Here is a 23,304-nt window from a genome sequence, read left to right on the forward strand (position 1 = left end):
TCCTTACCTCTTCAGCATCCAGAACCCTACCAGTCCAGGAAGCTTCCATCCCAAAAAGTAGACAGAAAGATTGAAGACAACTTTCTGGAGGAAACTGAATAGCCAAAAAAATAAAGACCTGCTGATACTGACATCTGGGGGTTCTTCAATGGAAAACCTGACCTGCTACGTTATTACCCTCCAGTTCAGTCCACCAATCAATAAAACCCCATCTGTGTACACAAACTTCCAATCACCTTCATTCTTAAGGTGAATGGACAACAAAAGCATTTCTAGGCATTTAAGGAAATCCTGTAGCATAAAAGATAAAGATCACATAAAGAAATAGAGAAAAGGATCTTGGAGGAAGGGAAGAAAAAAATACAGAGACCAAAAGGGGAAAGTTATACTCTAATATGCCTTTTATATAGGCACACTGCATTGCATAAATGCTATAAACCAAAAGGACAATTAGGGCCTAAGAAAGAGCTCTGAATAATGAATGCTAAAGAAGAAATTTAGGGAAATGGTCACCTGAAACTGTCAGAACATTGTTTGTTAATTGGCTATATCCCAATACAAAATAAAAAGCTAAAAAAAGAGAAAATTAAGGGAAAAGGTTGAAGTAATCTTTCAGAAAATATAGCAGAAATAGAAAAAAGATGGAAAATAAAATAGAAAATTAAAAAATTAGATGATAAATCAAGAAGGTTCAATATCTAACTGGGAGTCATTCTAAAGTCTGGGGTAGTAGGGGGAATGAAGAATCAAATTATCAAAGAAAAAAGAAAATTAAATTTTCTAGAACTGAAGGACATGATTTTCTAAATTGAAAGAATCCAATGAATACCAAGCACAAAGAAGCGGGGGAAACAAACATTCTAAGGCACATTATCATCAAGTTTCAGGAAAGTAGGAATAAAGAAAAATTATCCTAAAGAATTTCAAAGGGAAAAACAGGTCAAACATAAAAGATCAAGAAACTTGCATATCAAACTTCACAACAGCAATAATGGAAATGTGAAGATAATGGCATAGTGCCTACAAGTTTTGAAGGGAATATTCAAATTATTATGTCAAATTATTGTCAAATTATTCATGCCCAAATTATTAATCAAATCACATAAGGACATTTTTGGACAGATGAGCCCTCAAAAATATGTATTTCCCATTCAGTCTTCTCAGGAAGGTAACGGAAGGTGTGCTCTCTCAGAACAGAGAGAAGAGTCACACTGCTTGGAGGGTGAAGCTTTGCCCTGACTGACTCTCCCGATGACGACGGCTGTAAACACTGCACAAAAGGTACAAGAGTAGGGAACCTGAAGGCACTGGAAAGTGAACAGAAGCAGGTAGATTCTAGAAGAAGCCCATCCTTGGGAGAAGGGGGAAATGGCATGCTACTCATTTTTATAGCTTTCAGACTAAAGACAATAAACTCAGTACTGCTCAGGGCAACTAAAATCCCAATAGAAAACCTACAGTCCTTAAAGCATGAAGAACCAGAGGAGAGTAGCAGGTAATCACAGAGCATGTCCTCACATGGCCTTTCCTCTGGTGTCTCTTCCTCTTCTTACAGAGACACCAGTCCTAGGAGGTGAGGGTTCCACCCATGTGACCTCATGCAATTAACTACCTCCTTAAAGGCCCTACCCCCAGATACAGTCCCATTTGGGTAAGGACTCCAACTATTAATTTTGGAGGAACACAATTCAGTCCCTAACAATGAGCATTTGTGTAATTTATATTTTGGAGCTACTATGAGTAAGCACTACTGTGAACATTCTAGTATGAGCCTTTTGGTAAACTTCTTATACATGTTTGCTGGAGTAAAATTGCTATTCATAGGCTAAATCTGCATTCACCTTAGTAGATACTACCAGTATCTACTGCAGATACTGCAGCTTTCCAAAGGAGTTGAAGCAATTTATTCCCACACTTACAGTGCACACAAAGTTCTACTTGTTCCACATTCTTGCCAACACTTGGTATTCTCCTTATATTCCATTTTAGTGATTATGGTAGACATATGATAAATAATTTTAGTCTAAGCTGCCTCAAATTATTTTTAGAAATGAAATAAAAATACAAATATGATTTAATCATTGCAATATAACTGTAACAGAGGCATTTTCTTGGTAAAATGTTATGAAAAATTTAAAATCTATTCTTAAAACACCTAAGACCACTTGACTTTTTTTAAGTAGTAAATTTCAAGAATGTAACTTTATTATAAAAATTTCAGCCAGAGAAAATGTCTTTAACTTCCAAAAGGGGGGTGGGGTAAATGCACTTATAATGGAGAAAAACCAGAGTAACAGCAGTGATTCTGCAACTCCAGGACCCTCTTGTTAGTTTTCCAGTGAAACTATTTAAAAAGACAGCAGCATTATCTTACACTAAAAATCTATTCTCAGAAATACAATCATGTCTGTGAAGCTCCCCAAAAGGTTACGGGTCAGCTACTTCAAAAAAAACAAAAACAAAACTAGTGTTTAGAACATACAATGCAAGGTTGTCAACAGGTATATTCAGAAAACAAATGTACAAAAACCACACATGGATATAGACTATAAAATACAAATAGTGATTAAAATTACTCTCAAATTACAAACATACGTAAAAGTATTCCAACCTAACCAGTAAAACTGAGGAGGGATGAAGCCTGGTAGTCAAAAGCAGTTGCATGGAAAAGCAACAGCGTAAAGATGCCACTAAATTAAACATAAATTTTTTCAGTGTAAAAGGGGAGCTAAATTCAGAATTTTCTTCTGGGGCTGTAAGAATATCATGTCACATGGATGGAAGAACGTGTTCTGCTCAGCTTTGTGTAGTTCAATTTTAACCACAGAGGCATATCTTAAGGAAGAGTGACTTGAGCAGCATCAAAACGAGCAGGAGAAAATACAGGAATTAAGCTCAGATGCTCTGAATCATATTCCCTTTTCTCTCATAAGGGAAGACAGAAACATGAGCTGCTACAAGTGAGCAGGGATAAAGAATTTAAGGGACTTCTAATTCTGGATAACTGCCCCATCAGTGGGATGCCTCAATGGAGCAGATGAGATGCAAAATAGAAAATCTGCTCACAGATACTCAAAAGGTGACTATGGTCAGAGAATTAAGTCATGTTTGAAGAAGAAGCAGAGTCACTCTTTTCCACTGTTTTTTCTTGGCAGGGGTCGGAGTATGAGGGACCCAAGCAGGGCACAGAATCTTTTTCCTCTGTTCTAAATGCTCTGGGTAAAATCCACCCATTTCATTGCTTCTGTCACTTTTATGCTAGACTCAGAAACTGCAGTTGAGTTTTCTGTCAAGTAGAACTACTGTGTCTTTAAGTCAGAAAAGGCCTGGAATCGACCACTATTTCATTGCCAGGAAATTTGGCATCAACAACTATAGGAATCCTGGATTAAAAGCCTGACTCCTTCAAAAGCATGAGAATCGTGATTAATTTTTCCATAATAAATTAGTAAACAGAGAGGAAAGTAATCAGTAATCTCAATTTTGAGAAAATTTCTATGTCTAAAATCAGGCATTCAATATAAAACTTACACTCAAGAAAGACAGTATGTCAAAAGAGACCTTATTGTTGCTGAATTGTTTGAAATTCTCAACAAAAATTCCAAAACAAGGGGAGGTTTCTAGAAGAGGGTCACACATGAATTTAAATGGAAATTAATTTCTTTAAGAACCTCCTACTTCATTAGGATTGACTCAGAGGAACAGAATGCTACCCACACTTTGCCCCTTTATCCCCCTTTAAAAATCAACAGCTTGTTAAGGTATCAACAAGTAGAATAGAATTGGCTTTCCTTGGTCCCTCTCTCTTCATGTTCTCTATTCCAGAGAGCCAAAGTTGATTCAACGAGGGAGAAATTTCCCCTTCCTCTTAAAGTTCTTGTGCCAAACTTCCCTGGCAGTCAGCCTTCTCACTCTACTGATTCCTTGTCCATTCACGCTGTACAGCTCTTTGTGCTCACACCAAACATAATCTGGGGCTGGAGGCAGGTCTAAGATTAAGTTGGTTTATACTCTCCTTAATATAAAACAGACTTGGTTGCATTTCAAATCCTGTAGGTTTGTTTTACATAACAGAATCAGTTGTTAGGATGGATTTTTGTCCTAGTATTTATCTTCCTCTCAATCACTCAAAGACTTAATTGATTGTGCAGAGATCCATTTCAGTCTCTAAATTTCCCACCCTTCTCAATCACCTGGAGAGTAACTTAACTGGTTCCATTAATCTTGACCTATGTATAATGCAAGCAAGCAGGATCTAGTGCCTTTAACTCTCAAATTCCAGACCTTCAACCCTCCTTCTCAGTCCCACTCTCCATATAAAATTTCTACTAAATCTATATATTAACAATGCCCACAAATAAATCAATGGTGTAACATGTAAAATTGCAACTTGGTAGATCCAAAAATAATTATTTTTCTTAAAATTTCAGAAAGGCTAAAATAATTGAACATTTTAAACAACAACAATAGAAACAAAAAGGAAGCTGGAGAATAAGAATCTCTAACTCCTGTTTAAGTGAAGAAGATATCACATCCACCTCAGAAAAAGAGGCCAGGGAGTTTTAGTAGGTTAAAAGAAAAGGTATACAGCAAAATTAACTAAAGACATAGGACTTTTGCCAGATTAGCTTGACCTATGTTGAAGATTTTTACTTATAAATATATTTGAAGATGAAATAACAAGATAAGAATTCTAAGGAAAGTTAGCAACTTTCCTCTGTACTTTTATATGTGTAAGTATATATATTATCTATGCATGTACATATTGTATATATAGCCTATGTATACTTTACTAACGGAGAAGGCAATGGCACCCCACTCCAGTACTCCTGCCTGGGAAATCCCATGGGCGGAGAAGCCTGGTAGGCTGCAGTCCATGGAGTCGTGAAGAGTCGGACACGACTGAGCAACTTCACTTTCACTTTTCACTTTCATGCATTGGAGAAGGAAATGGCAACCCAATCCAGTGTTTTTGCCTGGAGAATCCCAGGGACGGGGGAGCCTGGTGGGCTGCCGTCTATGGGGTCGCACAGAGTCGGACACGACTGAAGTGACTTAGCAGCAGCATACTTTACTAGATGAGTACAGTCATACAACTGAAGATTTTTGTCAATATGTTTAGCTGGAAATGGTGAGCCAGCTCCATTCTGGTCCTGTCTAGCGTGCTGAAAAACAAACACTGTGATATGCTGTTAAATTACAGTTCAATAAATGGATAGATGATAAAAGGTATGCTGAGCTGACTAACGGAAACTCATACTGAAATACATAGAAGATAGACTTCTATTGCTCCTGTTTCAAACATTTCAAATATTTAAATTTCAAATCCTTGACATCTTAATTCAGGAGTCCTTAAGTGAATATAAAATTAATTAAATTTTAACGTACATATAAATTATGCCAAATAAGACAATTTTGTGATTTTTGAAAGACATAATAAATGGCCTATCTGACTATAGTGCATAAAGTAAAAAAACTGTTACTGTTATATTTTACTAGTATACAGTTGTAAAGATTGAGGGCAGGAGGAGAAGGGGACGACAGAGGATGAGATGGTTGGATGGCATCCCCGACTCAATGGACATGAGTTTGGGTAGACTCCGGGAGTTGGTGATGGACAGGGAGGCCTGGCGTGCTGCAGTCCATGGGGTCTCAAAGAGTTGGACATGACTGAGCGACTGAACTGATACAGTTGTAAGCTTGCAATATCACATAGAGTTACTCATAGATAAAATATCAATAGGAGTTCTTATGACAAAGATAATACTGTGTAAACTACTTTTGAGAATCAATTATCTTTTCCCTACAGGTGGCCTGAGAGTAAAGATTCATTACCTTTACTGACATTTTAATTATCAAAACATATAGCAACATACAATACTTCATTTTGAATTTGAGACATTTCAGTTTGGATGAAACATTATATTTTATATGTTTCATAGAGATAAAAGTTCTCCACTAAAAGATGACCTAAAATATAATGGAAAAATCACTAAAAGGATGAAAATGTTACACTAAAAACATGTACTTCATGTAAGAGAAGTAAGTAAAGGAAGAACATTGAAACAAAAAGTCATGAAACATACAGACAATGAAAAGCAAAAGCTGATGTAAATCCAATTATATCAGTAATAACATAATTTGTGAATGAATTAAACAATTTAATCAAAAGGCAGAGATTGGTGGACTGGATAAAAAAGTGAGTTATAACTATATGCTATCTACAGAAGATATGGTTTACATTCAAAGATACAAATAGGTTGAAAATACAAGAATGAAAAAAAGATACATCATGAAAAAAGTAACCACTATTAATATCAGACAAAACAGACTTTAAAACAACAAAAATGTGATTAGAAACTAAAAGGAACATTTTATAATGATAAAACTATCAATCCATCAGGATGATATAACAATTATAAATATGTATGTGCCTAGAAACAAAGCCCTCAGAATTCATGAAGCAAAAACTGACATAACTGAAAGGAGAAACAGACAACGCAACAGTGATAGTTGGGGGACTTCAATATCCAACTTTCAATAGTGGGTAGAACAACTAGGGGGAAGATCAGTAAGAAATAATAAGACTTGAATACACTATACACAAATTAGACTAACATATAAACACTCCACTCAATAACCAAGAAATATACATTTTTCTCAAATGCACATGAAACATTCTCAAAGAAAGATCATATCCTATGCCATAAAACAAATTTTCAATTAAAAAGAATTGAAATTATGCAGAGTATTCTCTAGTCACAGTAGAGTTAAATTAGAAATTGGTAACAAAGACGTATTTGGAAAATTCACAAATGTGTGGGAATAAAACAGCACACTCCTAAGTAACCAATGGGTCAAAAAAAGACATGAAAAGGAAAATTAGAAAATACTTTGAAACAAAGAAAATTAAGACATAATATACCAAACTTATGAGATGCAGCAGAAGTAGTGCTTATGGGTAAATTTATAGCTATAAATGCCTACGTAAAAAAGAAGAAAAATCTCAAACTAACAATCTAACTTTCTACCATAAGACTCTTAGAAAATTAATCTAAAACAAGTAGAAATAATAAAGATTAGAGTGGAAATTAATGAAGTAAAGAATATAAAAATAATAGAGCAAATAGTAAAACCAAAAGTTAATTCTTTGCAAAAGTGAATAAAATGGACAACCTTTTAGCTAAAGAAAAGAGTGAAAACTAAAATTACTAAAATCAGGGATGAAAGAGACAACATTACTACCAACCTTATAGAAATAAAAAAGAACTATAAGGGAATAATATTAACAACTGTACCAAAAAAAATAGGTAACTTCGATAAATAGGAAAATTCCTAGAAAGACACATATCACTGAAGCAAACTCAAGAAAAAAGATAAAATCTAAATAGAAAAAGAGGGAATTCTTCAAAACTCATTCTCTGAGGCCAGTATTACCTTGACAGCAAAATCAGAAAAAGACATCAGTTAAGTTCAATCGCTCAGTTGTGTCCGACTCTTTGTGACCCCATGAACTGCAGCACACCGGGCCTTCCTGTCCATCACCAACTACTGGAGTCCACCTGAACCCATGTCCATTGAGTCAGTGATGCATCCAACCATCTCATCCTCTGTCGTCCCCTTCTCATCCTGCCTTCAATCTTTCCCAGCATCACGGTCTTTTCAAATAAGTCAGCTATTCGTATCAGGTGGCCAAAGCACTGGAGTTTCAGCTTCAGCATCAGTCCTTCCAATGAACACCCAGGACTGATCTCCTTTAGATGGACTGGTTGGATCTCCTTGCAGTCCAAGGGACTCTCAAGAGTCTTCTCCAACACCATAGTTCAAAAGCATCAATTCTTTGGTGCTCAGCTTTTTTTATAGTCCAACTCTCACAACCATACATGACCACTGGAAAAACCATAGCCTTGACTAGACGGACCTTTGTTGACAAAGTAATGTCTGCTTTTTAATATGCTGTCTAGGTTGGTCATAATTTTCCTTCCAAGGAGTAAGCGTCTTTGAATTTCAGGGCTGCAATCACCATCTGTAGTGATTTTGGAGCCCAGAAAAATCAAGTCAGCCACTGTTTCCACTGTTTCCCCATCTATTTGCCATGAAGTGATGGGACTGGATGCCATGATCTTAGTTTTCTGAATGTTGAGCTTTAAGCCAACTTTTTCACTCTCCTCTTTCACTTTCATCAAGAGGCTCTTTAGTTCTTCTTCACTTTCTGCCATAGGGTGGTGTCATCTGCATATCTGAGGTTATTGATATTTCTCCCGGCAATCTTGATTCCAGCTTGTGCTTCATCCAGCCCAGCATTTCTCATGATGTACTCTGCATATAAGTCAAATAAGCAGAGTGACAATATACAGACTTGACGTACTCCTTTTCCTATTTGGAACCAGTCTGTTGTTCCATGTCCAGTTCTAACTGTTGCTTTCTGACCTCCAGAGGCAGGTCAGGTGGTCTGGTATTCCCATCTCTTGAATTTTCCACAGTTCATTGTGATCCACATAGTCAAAGGCTTTGGCATAGTCAATAAAGCAGAAATAGATGTTTTTCTGGAACTCTCTTGCTTTTTCCATGATCCAGAGGATGCTCACAATTTGATCTCTGGTTCCTCTGACTTTTCTAAAACCAGCTTGAACATCTGGAAGTTCACGGTTCACGTATTGCTGAAGTCTGGCTTGCAGAATTTTAAACATCACTTTACTAGCATGTGAGATGAATCCAATTGTGTGGTAGTTTAAGCATTCTTTGGCATTGCCTTTCTTTGGGATTGGAATGAAAATTGACCTTTTCCAGTCCTGTGGCCACTGCTGAGTTTTCCAAATTTGCTGGCATATTGAGTGCAGCCCTTTCACAGCATCATCTTTCAGCATTTGAAATAGTTCGACTGGAATTCCATCACCTCCACTAGCTTTGTTCATAGTGATACTTCCTAAGGCCCACTTGACTTCACATTCCAGGATGTCTCGCTCTAGGTAAGTGACCACACGATCGTGATTATCTTGGTCACGAAGATCTTTTTTGTTTAGCTCTTCTGTGTGTTCTTGCCACCTCTTCTTAATATCTTCTGCTTCTGTTAGGTCCCTACCGTTTCTGTCCTTTATTGTGCCCATTTTGTATGAAATGTTCCCTTGGTATCTCCAATTTTCTTGAAGAGATCTCTAGTCTTTCCCATTCTATTGTTTTCCTCTATTTCTTTGCATTGATCGCTGAGGAAGGCTTTCTTATTTCTCCTTGCTATTCTTTGGAACTCTGCATTCAAATGGGTATATCTTTCCTTTTCTCCTTTGCTTTTCGCTTCCCTTCTTTTCACAGCTATTGGTAAGGCCTCCTCAGACAGTCATTTTGCTTTTTTTGCATTTCTTTTTCTTCGGGATGGTCTTGACTCCTGTCTCCTGTATAATGTCATGAACCTCCATCTACAGTCAAAGACATCACCAAAACAGAAAACTACTGACTGATACATCTCATGAATATAAACACAAAAATTCTCAACAAAATACTAGCAAACTAAATCCAGCAATATATATAAAGGATTACACACCATAACTGGGGATTCACTGGTAGCTCAGATGGTAAAGAATCCACCTACAGTGTGGGAGACCTGGGTTCGATCCCTGGGTTGGGAAGATCCCCTGGAGAAGGGCATGGCCACCCACTCCAGTATTCTTGCCTGGAGAATCCCACGGACAGAGGAGCCTGGTGGGCTACAGTCCATGGAGTTGCAAAGAGTCAGACATGACTAAGCACAGAACATACAACATAAGCAAGTGAGATTTATCCCAGAAATGCAAGGTTGATTTAAAATCAAAAAATCAATTAATGAAATATACCACATCAGTGGGATAATAGACAAAAACCACATGATCATATCAATAGAAACAGAAAATGTATTTGACAGAATCCAACTCTGCTTAATGACAAAACACTCAAAAATTAGGAACAGAAGGGAATGTCCTTAATCTAATAAAGGACATCTGTGAAAAACCCAGAGCTAACGGCATAATTAATGGTGAAATACTGAAGTCTTTCCTTCAAGCTCAGGAATAAGACAAGGGTGTCCACTCTTTATGATAGAATATACCACTTCTATGTGAAGAGTTGACTCATTGGAAGAGACTTTGATGCTGGGAGGGATTGGGGGCAGGAGGAGAAGGGGACGACAGAGGATGAGATGGCTGGATGGCATCACTGACTCGATGGACGTGAATCTGAGTGAACTCCGAGAGTTGGTGATGAGGCCTGGAGTGCTGCGATTCATGGGGTCGCAAAGAATCGGACACGACTGAGCGACTGAACTGAACTGAACCACTTCTATTCAACATTTCACTGAAGGTTCTAGACAGGAAATTTAATCAAGAAAAATAAATAAAAAGGCATTCAGATTGGAAAGGGAAAAGTAAACTCTCTCTCTATTTCCAGGTGACATTATCTTGTATTTAGAAAATTCTAAGGAATCTACTGGAAAATATTAGAACAAATAAATGAGTTTAGCAAGGCTTCAGGCTATAAAAACAATATGCAAAAATCAATTACATTCCTAAACCATAGCAATGAAGAAACCAAAAATGAAATTAGGAAAACAATTCCATTTATGCCAGTTTCAAAAAGAATAAAATGTTTTTGAATAAATTTAATAAAAGTATTTGCAAATTTTATTCACTGAAAACTTAAAACATTATTGAAAGGAATTAAAGAAGGGGCTTCCCTGGTAGCTCAGATGGTAAAGAATATGCCTTCAATGCTGGAGACCTGGGTTCAGTCCCTAGGTTGGGAAGATCCTCTGGAGAAGGGAATGGCTACCCACTCCAGTACTCTTTCAGTACTGGAAAACTGCATGGAAAGAGGAGCCTGGTGGGCCCCAGTCCATGGGATCACAAAGAGTTAGATACAACTGAGCAACTAACACTTCCACTTCTAAAGAAGACCAAAATTAATGGAAAGATAGCTGTTACAAGTTGAACTGTGCCCTTCAAAAAGATGTTAAAGCACTGCTGCTGCTGCTGCTGCTAAGTCGCTTCAGTCGTGTCCGACTCTGTGCGACCCCGTAGATGGCAGCCCACCAGGCTTCGCTGTCCCTGGGATTCTCCAGGCAAGAACACTGGAGTAGGTTGCCATTTCCTTCTCCAATGCATGCCCCCAATATCTGTGAATGTGATCTTATTTAGGCTCTTTGCAAATGTAATTAAGTTTAGATGCAGTCATACTGGATTAGGGTGGTCTCTAATGTGGTAACTGGTGTCCTTACATAAAGAGGAAATTTGAAAACACACACACATAGGGGAAATATCATATGAAGCTAGAGGCAGAGACTAGAGCAATGCACCTACAAATCAAGAACTTCACCAGAGGCATGGAATAGATTTTCCTTCATACTGCCCAGAAAGAACCCAACTGCGAACACTTTGATTTCAGACTTCTAAGCTCCAGAATGAGAGGATACATTCCTACTTTCTAAGATATTCAGTTAGGGGTACTTCGTATGGCAGCCCTAGGAAACGAATAAAACATTACAGGTTCATGGAGCAGAAGACTTAATGTTATATCCCCACTGTGACTTACAAATTCAACACAATTCCTATCAAAGTTACAGACGGCTTCTTTGCAGAATTTGACAAGCTGATCCTAAAATTCATATGGAAATTCACAGGCCTCAGAATAGCCGAAACAGTCTCTAAAACACAACAAAACAAAGTTGGACTCACATTTCCTAATTTCAAAACTTAGAAGAAAGTTATGGCAATCAAGATAGTGTGGTATCGACATAAAGTTAGACAAATAGATCAATGGAATATAAATGAGGGACCAGAAATAACCCTGTATGTTTACAATCAGTCAATTTTCAAAAAGGAGGTCAATACAATTCACTAGGGCAAGAATACTCTTTTCAACCAACAGTACTAGGGCAACTGAGTATCTCCATGCAACAGAAAGAAGATAGACCACATATAAAAATATATAAAAAGTATAAAAATAACTTGTTCGCACCACATATAAAAATAACTTGAAATTAACCAAACACACAAATATAAGAGCTAAAACTGTAAAACTCTTGGAAGAAAATATAGGTAAAAATTATTGTGACCCTAGATTAGACAACAGTTTCTCAAATGTGACACACCAAAAGCATAAGCAACAAAAGAAAAAATACATTGATCTTAATTAAAATTTTAAAATTTTGTACTTCAAAGACACCGTCAAGAAAATTAGAAAAAAAAAAAAAAAAACAGAATGTGAGAATATTTGCAAATCATATATCTGGCAAGTGACTTGTATCTAGAATAAAGACACTTAAAATTCAATAATAAAAAGACAAATGATCCAATTTAAAAATAGCCAAAGTATGTATAAGAATGAAATTAGAGCAGTTTCTCACATTATATATAAAAATAAACTCAAAATGGATTAAAGACCTAAATGTAAGACCAGAAACCATAAAACTCCTATAAGAAAACATAACCCAAGCATGCTGACATAAATCATGGCAATATTTTTTTGGATCAAGCTCCTAGAGCAAAGGAAATAGAAGTAAAAACAAACAAATAGGACCTAATTAGACTTAAAAACTTTTGCACAGCAAAGGAAATTACTGACAAAATGAAAAGAAATCAATAAAACATTAAGCAATAGAGACAATAAAACAAAAGCTATTTCTCTGAGAAGATGAATGGATTAATACAACTCTCACTAGCTTAATCAGAAAAAATAGAGAAAATTTGAACCTTTTTAAAAAAAAACTTTTTATTGTGGAAATTTTCACACATATATACACATAAAGACAACAGTAGTATAATAAACCTGATGTAACACTCATGATGGAACACTCAGTACATGGCCTCTCTTGTTTCATCTATACCTCCTCTCAATTCGTCCACCCTGGATTACTTTAAAGCACATCCCATACACTGTATTGGATGTGCACATCCCATACACTGAATTTTATCTGTTAATACTATAGCTTATTGGAGAAGGAGACGGCAACCCACTCCAGTATCCTTGCCTGGAAAATCCCATAGACAGAAGAGCCTGGTGGGCTGTACAGTCCATGGGGTCAGACTAAGGGACTAACACAGACTTTAGTTTATGACTATGTTGATGACTTAAGTAGATAAACCTATATGTTCTTTGTCATAAAGCTAACAATAAAATTTAATCTGTAAACATCAGAAATGTCCCCGACAGTCTTCATCCCTTCCCCAGACTTAAGAAATGATCAGATCAACAGCCTAAACCTCATCAAACTAGACAGTTTCTCTAACTGTCAGAGGCAGAAATTCTGTCCTCTGCCCTCTGAGGAAGAGACTTCAGGAAGGCCAAGTCTAGTCTGAACTAAGGATGAGAAACTGAACTTTGATTCACACTGATTGACAGTGAACATTCAAGCATGTCCTAAGATTTATATCTGGTCATTGTACCTGGTGAATGGGCTTCCCTGGTGGCTCAGATGGTAAAGAATCCACCTGCAATGCAGGAGACCTGGGTTCGATCCCTGGGTTGGGAAGATCCCCTGGAGGAGGGCATGGAAACCCACTCTAGTATTCTTGTCTGGAGAATCCCATGGATAGAGGAGCCTGGCAGGCTACAGTTCACAGTGTCACATAGAGTCGGACATGACTGAGTGACTAAACAAAACACAATTCCTGGTGAACAGGCAGGCACATAGCCAGAGTCTCTCTAAACCACTCAACCAAGAATGATAAACATAACCTGCCGGGATCCTCATCCTGATCAGGGGGGCTATACTGTCAGCTTCATGGGCTGGAGAAAACAAACTTTCAATGAGAATATGCTATGTTGTCTTTTGTTTTGCCTAACTGTCTCCATATAGATATGTTTCTATACCTTTGGTGCTAAACAAATTTTATATTCTTTAAATGTGTGGCATCTTCTCTTCAATACCAATACCGCTCCACTGTGACACTAGGCACTAGCATCAGAAGTAAGACTAACTTGAATGTTAAAGACTCTAAAAGATTCATGAGAGATTTTAGAGAAAGTACAGCAGGCCCATGGTTTAGCACCAAACTATAAAAACTTTGTTGTAGGTGACCAGAGATCAAGTGTTTCAGCGAAGTTACACACAGAGCCCAATGCAGGGACCTTGGGCAGTCTAGTTCATGGAAATGAAACAAATCGCAGTCTAAACAGGAGGGAGCTAACTTAGCAATTTTCAAGTTGCTACTGTTTGCAGATATTTCAGAGGTTCTTCAGTGGGAAATGAAACAGGAAATAACTGGGTTGATATCTGGCGAGAAAAACTAAGACTGAAACTGCAGATTTCAATGTCTGTGACAGAAACACCTATAATGGCAATAATGGGGGATGGGGAGAAGGCCCCAAGATGCCCCAGAGATTCTGCTGATGCAGAAGGTGGCAACCTTTCAGGCAGAGGACAGATCTCTCTCGAAGTTTTAGGGATGAAAAGATGTGACACTCAAGCTAAGAAAATGCTTTAAATTTTCATCGATGGTTGTCCCAGCTAAGGGCAGGGGAACATGTGCAGGGAATATCAGAGGCAAACACAAGAAACTTTTAATTGCAAGGGAGTAAGTCCATCTAGTCAAGGCTACGGTTTTTCCTGTGGTCATGTACGGATGTGAAAGTTGGACTGTGAAGAAGGCTGAGCACCGAAGCATTGATGCTTTTGAACTGTGGTGTTGGAGAAGACTCTTGAGAGTCCCTTGGACTGCAAGGAGATCCAACCAGTCCATTCTGAAGGAGACCAGCCCTGGGATTTCTGTGGAAGGAATGATACTAAAGCTGAAACCGGTACTTTGGCCACCTCATGAGAAGAGTTGACTCATTGGAAAAGACTCTGATTTTGGGAGGGATTGGGGGCAGGAAGAGAAGGGGACAACCCAGGATGAGATGGCTGGATGGCATCACTGACTCAATGGACGTCAGTTTGAGTGAACTCCGGGAGCTGGTGATGGACAGGGAGGCCTGGCGTGCTGCGATTCATGGGGTTGCAAAGAGTCAGACACGACTGAGCAACTGAACTGAACTGAACTGAACTGAAGTTTTAACATGGATGAGTTCCAGTCTTTGTTTTCACAGACCTTTCTTCTAAACCAGAGCTCTAACCTTGAAGCTGTGCATTTTTAGCAGCAAACTTTTTTTTTAAATGATGCTTGAAGATATATTCTTAGAAGTAATTTCCTATTTGGAATAGATGTTTCCCAAGTGGAAAATTAAGAGCACTTGGGACATGAAGTTTCCATTGGTAAAAGTATTTAAGAATAAACTCCTTAAAACTGTTCAAAAGATGGATGAACACATGTACTATATTAATCAGGTAGAAATATGTGAGTATTTGGTCTGTGCCTGAAAAGTTGTAACACATGTGCTGTGCTGTGCTAAGTTGCTTCAGTCGTTTCTCTTTGCAGCCCTGTGGACCACAGCCTACTAGGCTCCTCTGTCCATGGAATTCTCCAGGCAGGAATATTGGAGTCGGTTACCATGTCCTCCTCCAGGGGATCTTCCCAACCCAGGGACCAAACTCACGTCTCTTACGTCTTCTGCATTGGTACGTGAGTTGTATCATAAAATGTTCATCATTTCAGTATGATCATAGCTTCCATATATATGGAGCTGAAATGGTCTTGAAACAATTCAGAGGTTAAGTAACTGAATAGTAGTCAGAAGTAATTTTGTTGAAGTGGTAGATGACTTTGGCAGATAGGAATCAAGGGAAATAAAGGGAAATTTTATTTCCTAAATAAATACAGGTTAAAAGTCTGGTAAACATCCCCTGTGAGGACAGACAGTCCTGAGTCTCCCACTCACCCACACAGCTTGCTTAGTATGCCAAGAATGCAAGGCGTTAACCATCTCTTAAGGTGTGTTTGTAGCAAGAAGCTTTGAGGGATGAGGCAGTATCTCCCTTGAAACAAAAAGTAGTCTTGCTTACTTCTGGCTATAAAGCGGTTCATTACCAAAACTCAGAGTCCCTCTCCTGTAACACAACTCACTGCATGTGCAGGCATCCATCTGGGCCCTCAGCAAAACTCCACTTCTCCTCCCTAATGGGACTAGGAAGCGAGAAGGGAACTGACTCAACATGCTATCTGTGCCTAGAGTAATAAAATCCTTTGTCTCTGACACAGGTTTCTTGTGTCTTCTGCCAGCATCCACAAAACAATACAGGCAAAGCTATTACTTCGTAAGTAGGGCAAAATCAAATCCAAAATCAAATCCCAACACCTGCCTCTACCCTTTTTAGTTCAGTTTAAAATATTCCACTGAGGCCATGGCTTCCGTGCTGGGGGCAGGGTGTTTGCATGTGAGCATGGTAGAGATACAGTGTTTGAACAGGAACTTTCTTCAACAGATTTAGTCAGAAAAAAAGAACCTGTACTACTCAGATCCTGAGGAAAAGAGACAGAGAAGGAGGGTGAGTCTAACGTGATCTGATCCCTCTCTTCAGGAAAACAAAACCCTTCACAGAACTAACAGCAAAATGGTCAGGGGCAGCATCCTATGGACCCCTCAGCAGTGGTGTTTCCTGTCATAAAAGGGCAATAAATAACATCACATATTAAAATCTGTCATAGAGGGGAAATTAATAAATTTTCCTGCAGGAACAAGATAAAATGAAACCTAATTAAATCAGAAATGTTAACATGATCCCAGGAACTTTTCTTTTACTCTCTCATGAAAGAAGTTCTACCCAAAGGCTCCTGTGCAACAATATAAATGAAAACCCTATCATCCCATTTGGGTATCTTTATTCTCCCACTTCTGAGATGACTTTAATTCCTAATTCTTCTCTGGTACACATATCTGCCTTCCCTCTGAGGTGTGCCCCCAGGCTGTCTATTCTTGATTATCAGACTGTAGTAAAGCTCTTTTGATGTTAAATTCATAAATAAATCTACTTTCTTTGAGGATTAAAGAATTTATATATTTTTAAGGAAGCTATTCCAGAGTTTCACGGTAGCCTTTGTACATTCTCGTTTTCTGGACTCTGGGATGTTGTTAGATTCTGACTTCTTCCAGTACATGTTTAAAGTACAAACCTGAATTCCAATGTGTTAGAATTACATTACTTTCATCAGGAAGAGAAAGAGACAACACAGGGTAGCTCAGAGAAAAAGAGGCTCTGCTGAAGCAAAAGCAGACTTTCCACCTCCTGTAAATTCCACTGAGACCTCTCAAGGACCAAGAAACAAATTTCATGACTTAGACAACCATCTTTAGTGAAAGGATTTCCTTTTAGGAAAATGTTTTAATTATTTGACATAAGAATCTATTTTGTGGGAAAACAGGGAACAAGGATTTGTTGAAAAAATAAAAGGAATAGTAATAAATTAATTTCTAAGTACCATACATCTGGCATATCAAGAAATAGGTAGCAAAGCTTCAGGGAAATCTTGTGAAGGTCAGAAAAATACAAGACAGGAAAGCCCAAAGATAAAAGAAATGGAGAGGAAAAAGTCCTAGTTAAAGCAGAAAAAAAGTGCTCTAAGAATTTTTCAAAATTATAAAGTACTTTAAAGACAAAGTACTTAAGGGCAGATGAAGAACCTCCTATAATAATCATCAGAATCTGAATAATAAACTGAAATAGTCCCCTTGGTACACTGTAAAGTATGCAATTTTAATTATGTGATTTTTCTAGCTAATTTCTGCTTCAAAAACAGTAAAGTACTTCTGCTTACAAGGTGGCATAGACAAGAACTTTTCTGAACCTCTCATATCCACGTTGTCATCAAAATTTAAATTAGCAGAAACATGCCTTTGAGTTAAATCACAATTAGCCCTTAAGACAGATCTATTTACTGAGAACCCACTATGTGTCCAACATCAGCAGCATATGCTAAACACTCTTTGCATTGGTAAAGCAATTTTTTCCTTTTCAGGTTCTCACAAGTGACATTTTAAAACAAACTATATTTGTTTTCAGCATTAACTATACAAGCTGACTACATCTATTATTATAAATTGCTCCTACTTGGGAGAATGAGCTTCTAGAAGACAAAATATATCCAGTTGTACTTGTGTATATATATTTTACATTGTTATGTATGGAAGTCAATCAACAGTGATAAATACAAACAGATTGTCTGACAAAATAAAACACAATTTTCAGGGAACAGAAATGACACATTTGTCAGAAGATGTCCACAAATAATTAATTACTTTAGCACAATAAAGATATTCTCTTAATACTAGAGTTTCTTATAAGAGGATACTCATTACTTTCTAACCATCTGTCATCACTCCTCCCTAAAAAACTAATTAGGGTTTCCTCCAATCACACATTATAAATCATGCAAATGTGGATGGCAAAAAAACACAGTTTAAAGAAGTTAACATTACAACATTTTGTATTTGAAAAATCACAGGCTTCAGAATTAGCCTTTCACGTTCTAATAATTACCCTGCTTATTTTTCTCATCTTTTCCTGATAAATTATTAGGTATTAAACTTAAGAACATTAAAATTAAAAAAAATACTTACAGGTAGTAGAGTTTTCCTGCAGCAGGAAGTTCCCTTTTCCGATAATCTATCCCAGAATCTAGCTGGACCGTATTACAGTATTCCTACAATTCAAACACATAAAATATCTTCTTAAACAAATGATTGCTTAGAATTATAATCTTTCTGCTATCCCATTTTTTTTAATTTTTGAAATTTTCCTCAATAAAATAATGTTTAGAATAAAACAATAGAACTCATGTAAGAATCGTAAATGTTGCAATATAAAACACATATCAAACCAAAAAATGTCAGTTTAATAAAATTCAGATTTGTAGCATGCTTTCCTGAAACTCTGCTAAAACTGCACTGGCAGCAAATTCCCCAAATAACTGCATTGGATTTTTTAAAATTCCAGTTTCCATTACTCTGAAGTGAGAAGCTGGAGGCTATCAGAAAGAATGACTCACAGATCTTAAGGATCACAATGGGAGTCAGACAGTCTAAGAAAGCTGCATCACAACATCAGTAGCCACATTTCAAACTGAATGATGATACCAAAGGGATGTTACACATATACCTGGCCTTCACTTCTAAATGATAGTCACTGCCCTTGTTCCTTAGCTCCCTCTCCAGCCACCCATGTCTTCAGAGTGCTAGCCTGCTGTGGACCCCTTCTTCAACCTGAAGTGATCCTAAGCCCCTACTTTTGTTGTCTCCTCACAATTACTCTTTCCTTTCTAGCCTCTGGGGTGCATGTGTGTATGGAAACTGCCATACATCACATACACACCCTAAAATTCTTACTATGGAAGCAAATGAACTTTTGCTACACCTATACAGGTCAGTTGACTTTTTCTGGAATATATATATATATAAAGAGTGAGAGATTCACACACATACATACATGTAATACACACACACACACATATATATATTTACTCATTCTAGTAGAACATGGTAAAGGGTTTTCAGAATAATTCAAGAAACATTTACAGTCTGACCTTTTTGTTTTCATTCAAAATAAAAATTGCATTACAAAAATTGAGGAGGAAAAACAATATTTTGACAACTTCACTACTTTTACTAATGTAAAACTGCATTTGGAAGCTAAGGTAACTGTGGCAGATTATATTTTCCAAAGATAGGTGCAATAATGTCTCCATCCCAACAGATCTTCTAACGACTAAGGTAATTTTGCTAGATTATATTTTCCAAAGATGGCTGCAGTAATAGCTCCATCCCAACAGACCTTCTAATCATCAAGAAGTCTATGCACCTCACCTGAATCCTGTGGCTATGGTGAAAATAATGCTGTGCAATAATACCTGATGTGACATCTGAGGCAGCTTCCTACTTGTTGGCCAGAACACTTGCTCTGGCATCCTAAACTGTCAGGTAAGAGCCACCTGCCTGGAGGCAACTAGGAGAGCTTGAAGTTTAGCCTGTACAGAGAGGCCTTAAGATGACATGAAGACAAGAGCTGTTTGACCAGTCCCTAGCTGTTCCAATTGTAGCTGCTAATGTAGTGAGGGAGCCAGAATTGTCAGCTGAGCTTTTCTCAAATCCAAGAAACACAGAAATCAGGAGGATGATAAAATATTATTTTAAGCCTTAAATTTTGCAGTCATTTATTATGCAGCAATAAGTAAGTCAGAAGAGCACCATCTGGGCACACTTGGGAGGCAGCAACATTCCTGCTCCCTGAAACATCCTAGAATGTACTGCTCTGCACGCACTGCTCATCATCTGCACTACAGGGTGTAGGCTGTACATGGTGGCAGTGAGAATGCATTTCCCCTCCTCCCACGGGACAGCGGCTAAGGGGCTCCGGGAAGTAAGTTAGGCTGATCAACCATCCATCTGAGACTGAGAAGTTTCCCCAAGATTGAGGGTTTTTTTTCTTGAAGCAACATTTTCAGTGCTAACACCACAAAAGTCATGGGCACACTGGGATAGTTGGTCACCCTCGGAGAGAAGGCCCTGAAATCTGGCCTGGATGGGTCGAAAAGCTATGGCATTTTGATTTTTACATATAGCAATTGTGAATCTAAGTTTACTTTGATTCAATTTACCTTGAATCAAGGTAAACTGGAAATGGTCAAACAGGAGATGGCAAGAGTGAACATCAACATTTTAAGAATCAGTGAACCAAAATGGACTGGAATGGGCAGATTTAATTCAGATGACCATTATACCTACTTCTGTGGGCAACAATCCCTTAGAAGAAATGGAGTAGCCCTCATAGTCAACAAAAAAGTCCGAAATGCAGTACTTGGGTGCAATCTAAAAAATGACAGAATGATCTTATCTTTGTTCATTTCCAGGGTAAACCATTCAATATCACAGTAATCCAAGTCTATGCCCCAACCACTAATGCTGAAGAAGCTGAAGTTGAATGGTTCCATGCAAGACCTTCTACAACTAACACCAAAAAAAGATGTCCTTTTCATCATAGGGGACTGGAATGCAAAAGTAGGGAGTCAATGAGTAACAGGCAAGTTTGGCCTTGGAGTACAAAATGAAACAGGGCCAAGGCTAACACAGTTTTGCCAAGAGAACACACTGGTCATAAACACTCTCTTCCAACAACACAAGAGACGACTCTACACATGGACATCACCAGATGGGTCAATACTGAAATCAGATTGATGATATTCTTTGCAGAGGAAGATGGAGAAGCTTTATACAATCAGCAAAAACAAGACCTGGAGCTAACCATGGCTCAAATCATGAACTCTTTATTGCAAAATTCATACTTCAAATGAAGAAACCATTCAGGTATGACCTAAATCAAATCCCTAACGATTATACAGTGGAAGTGACAAACAGATTCAAAGGATTAGATCCGATAGATAGAGTGCCTGAAGAACTATGGTTAGAGGTGCATGACATTGTACAGGAGGCAGTGATTAAGACCACCCCCAACAAAAAGAAATGCAAAAAAATGGTTGTCTGAGGAGGACTTAACAAATAGCTGAGAAAAGAAGAGAAGCAAAACGAAAAGGAGAAAAGGAAAGATACACCCATCTGAATGCACAGTTCCTTTGAAAAGCAAGGAGAGAAAAGAAAGCTTTCCTAAGTGATCAATACAAAGAAATAGAAGAAAACAATAGAATGGGGAAGACTAGAGATCGTTTCAAGAAAATTAGAGATGCCAAGGGAACATTTCATGCAAAGAAGGGCTCAAAAAAGGACAGAAACAGTATGGACCTAACAGAAGCAGAAGATATTAAGAAGAGGGAGCAAGAATACACAGAAGAACTATACAAAAAAGATCTTCATGACCCAGATAACCACCATGGTGTGATCACTCACCTAGAGCCAGATATCCTGGAATGCGAAGTCAAAGGGGGCCTTATGAAGCATCACTACAAACAAAGCTAGTGGAGGTGACAGAATTCCATTTGAGCTATTTCAAATCCTAAAAGAGGATGCTGTGAAAGTGCTGGCACCCAACATGCCAGCAAATTTGGAAAACTCAGCAGTAGCCACAGGAATGGAAAAGGTCAGTTTTCATTCCAATCGCAAAGAAAGGCAATGCCAAAGACTGTTCAAACTACCCCACAATTGCACTCTTCACACGCTAGCAAAGTAATGCTCAAAATTATCCAAGCCAGGTTGCAATAGTATGTGAACCAAGAACTTCCAGATGTTCAAGCTGGATTTACAAAAGGCAGAGGAACCAGAGATCAAATTGCCAACATCTGTTGAGTCATAGAAAAAGCAAGAGAGTTCTAGAAAAATATCTACTTCTGCTTTTTTCACTACACCAAAGCCTTTGACTGTGTGGATCACAAAAAACTGTGGAAAATTCTTGAAGAGATGGGAATACCAGACCACCTGACCTGCCTCCTGAGAAATCTGTATGCAGGACAAGAAGTAACAGTTAAGAACCAGACATGGAACAACTGACTGGTTCCAAATAGGGAAAGGAGTACGTCAAGGCTGTATATTGTCACCCTGCTTATTTAACTTCTATGCAGAGTACATCATGAGAAACACTGGGCTGAATGAAGCACAAGCTGGAATCAAGATTGCCGGGGGAAATATCAATAACCTCAGATATGCACATGACACCACCCTTGTGGCAGAAAGCAAAGAGGAACTGAAGAGCCCCTTGATGAAGATGAAAGAGTAGAGAGAAAAAGTTGGCTTAAAATGCAACATTCAAAAAATAAAATCATGGCATCTGGTCCTATCAGTTCATGGCTAATAGATGAGGAAACAATGGAAACAGTGAGAGACTTTATTTTCTTGGGTTCCAAAATCACTGCAGATGGTGACTGCAGCCATGAAATTAAAAGATCCTTGCTCCTTGGAAGAAAAGCTATGACTAACCTAGACAGCATATTAAAAAGCAAAGATATTACTTTGCCAACAAAGGTCCATCTAGTCAAAGCTATGGTTTTTCCAGTAGTCATGTATGGATGTGAGAGTTGGACCATAAAGAAAGGTGAGTGCCAAAGAATTGATGGTTTTGAACTGTGGTATTGGAGAAGACTCTTGAGAGTCCCTTGGACTGCAAGGAGATCCAACCAGTCAATCCTAAAGGAAATCAACCCTGAATATTCATTGGAAGGACAGATGCTGAAGCTGAAGCTCCAATACTCTGGCCACCTGATTCGAAGAAATGGCTCATTGGAAAAGACCCTGATGCTGGGAAAGATTGAAGGCAAGAGGAGCAGGGGACAATAGAGGATGAGATGGTTGGATGGTATCACCGACTCGATGGACATGAGTTTGAGCAAGCTCCAGGAGTTGGTGATGGACAGGGAAGCCTGGCATGCTGCAGTCCATGGGGTCACAAAGAGTCAGACACAACTGAGCAACTGAACTGAACTGAACTGAATCAGGTTAGAATAATCCCCAATAAAAGGCCAGGCCTAT

At 38.1% G+C, this 23,304-nt stretch overlaps 1 protein-coding gene across 5 annotated transcripts in view; it reads right to left on the reverse strand.

The window, feature by feature from the left end:
• The window catches only part of AFG1L (AFG1 like ATPase), a 198,635-nt gene that overhangs the window by 54,635 nt on the left and 120,696 nt on the right, over positions 1-23,304 (reverse strand). For all 5 annotated transcript variants that reach the window (XR_008199911.1, XM_052645769.1, XM_052645768.1 and 2 more), the window contains exon 8: positions 18,457-18,539. Coding sequence is in view for 4 of the 5 variants with exons in the window: in XM_052645769.1 (XP_052501729.1) it covers positions 18,457-18,539 (83 nt within the window). In the remaining variant the exon portion in view is untranslated. The remainder of the gene's footprint in view (positions 1-18,456; positions 18,540-23,304) is intronic.

This window comes from Budorcas taxicolor, chromosome 9 (genome assembly GCF_023091745.1).
Source record: "Budorcas taxicolor isolate Tak-1 chromosome 9, Takin1.1, whole genome shotgun sequence".
NCBI lineage: Eukaryota > Metazoa > Chordata > Mammalia > Artiodactyla > Bovidae > Budorcas > Budorcas taxicolor.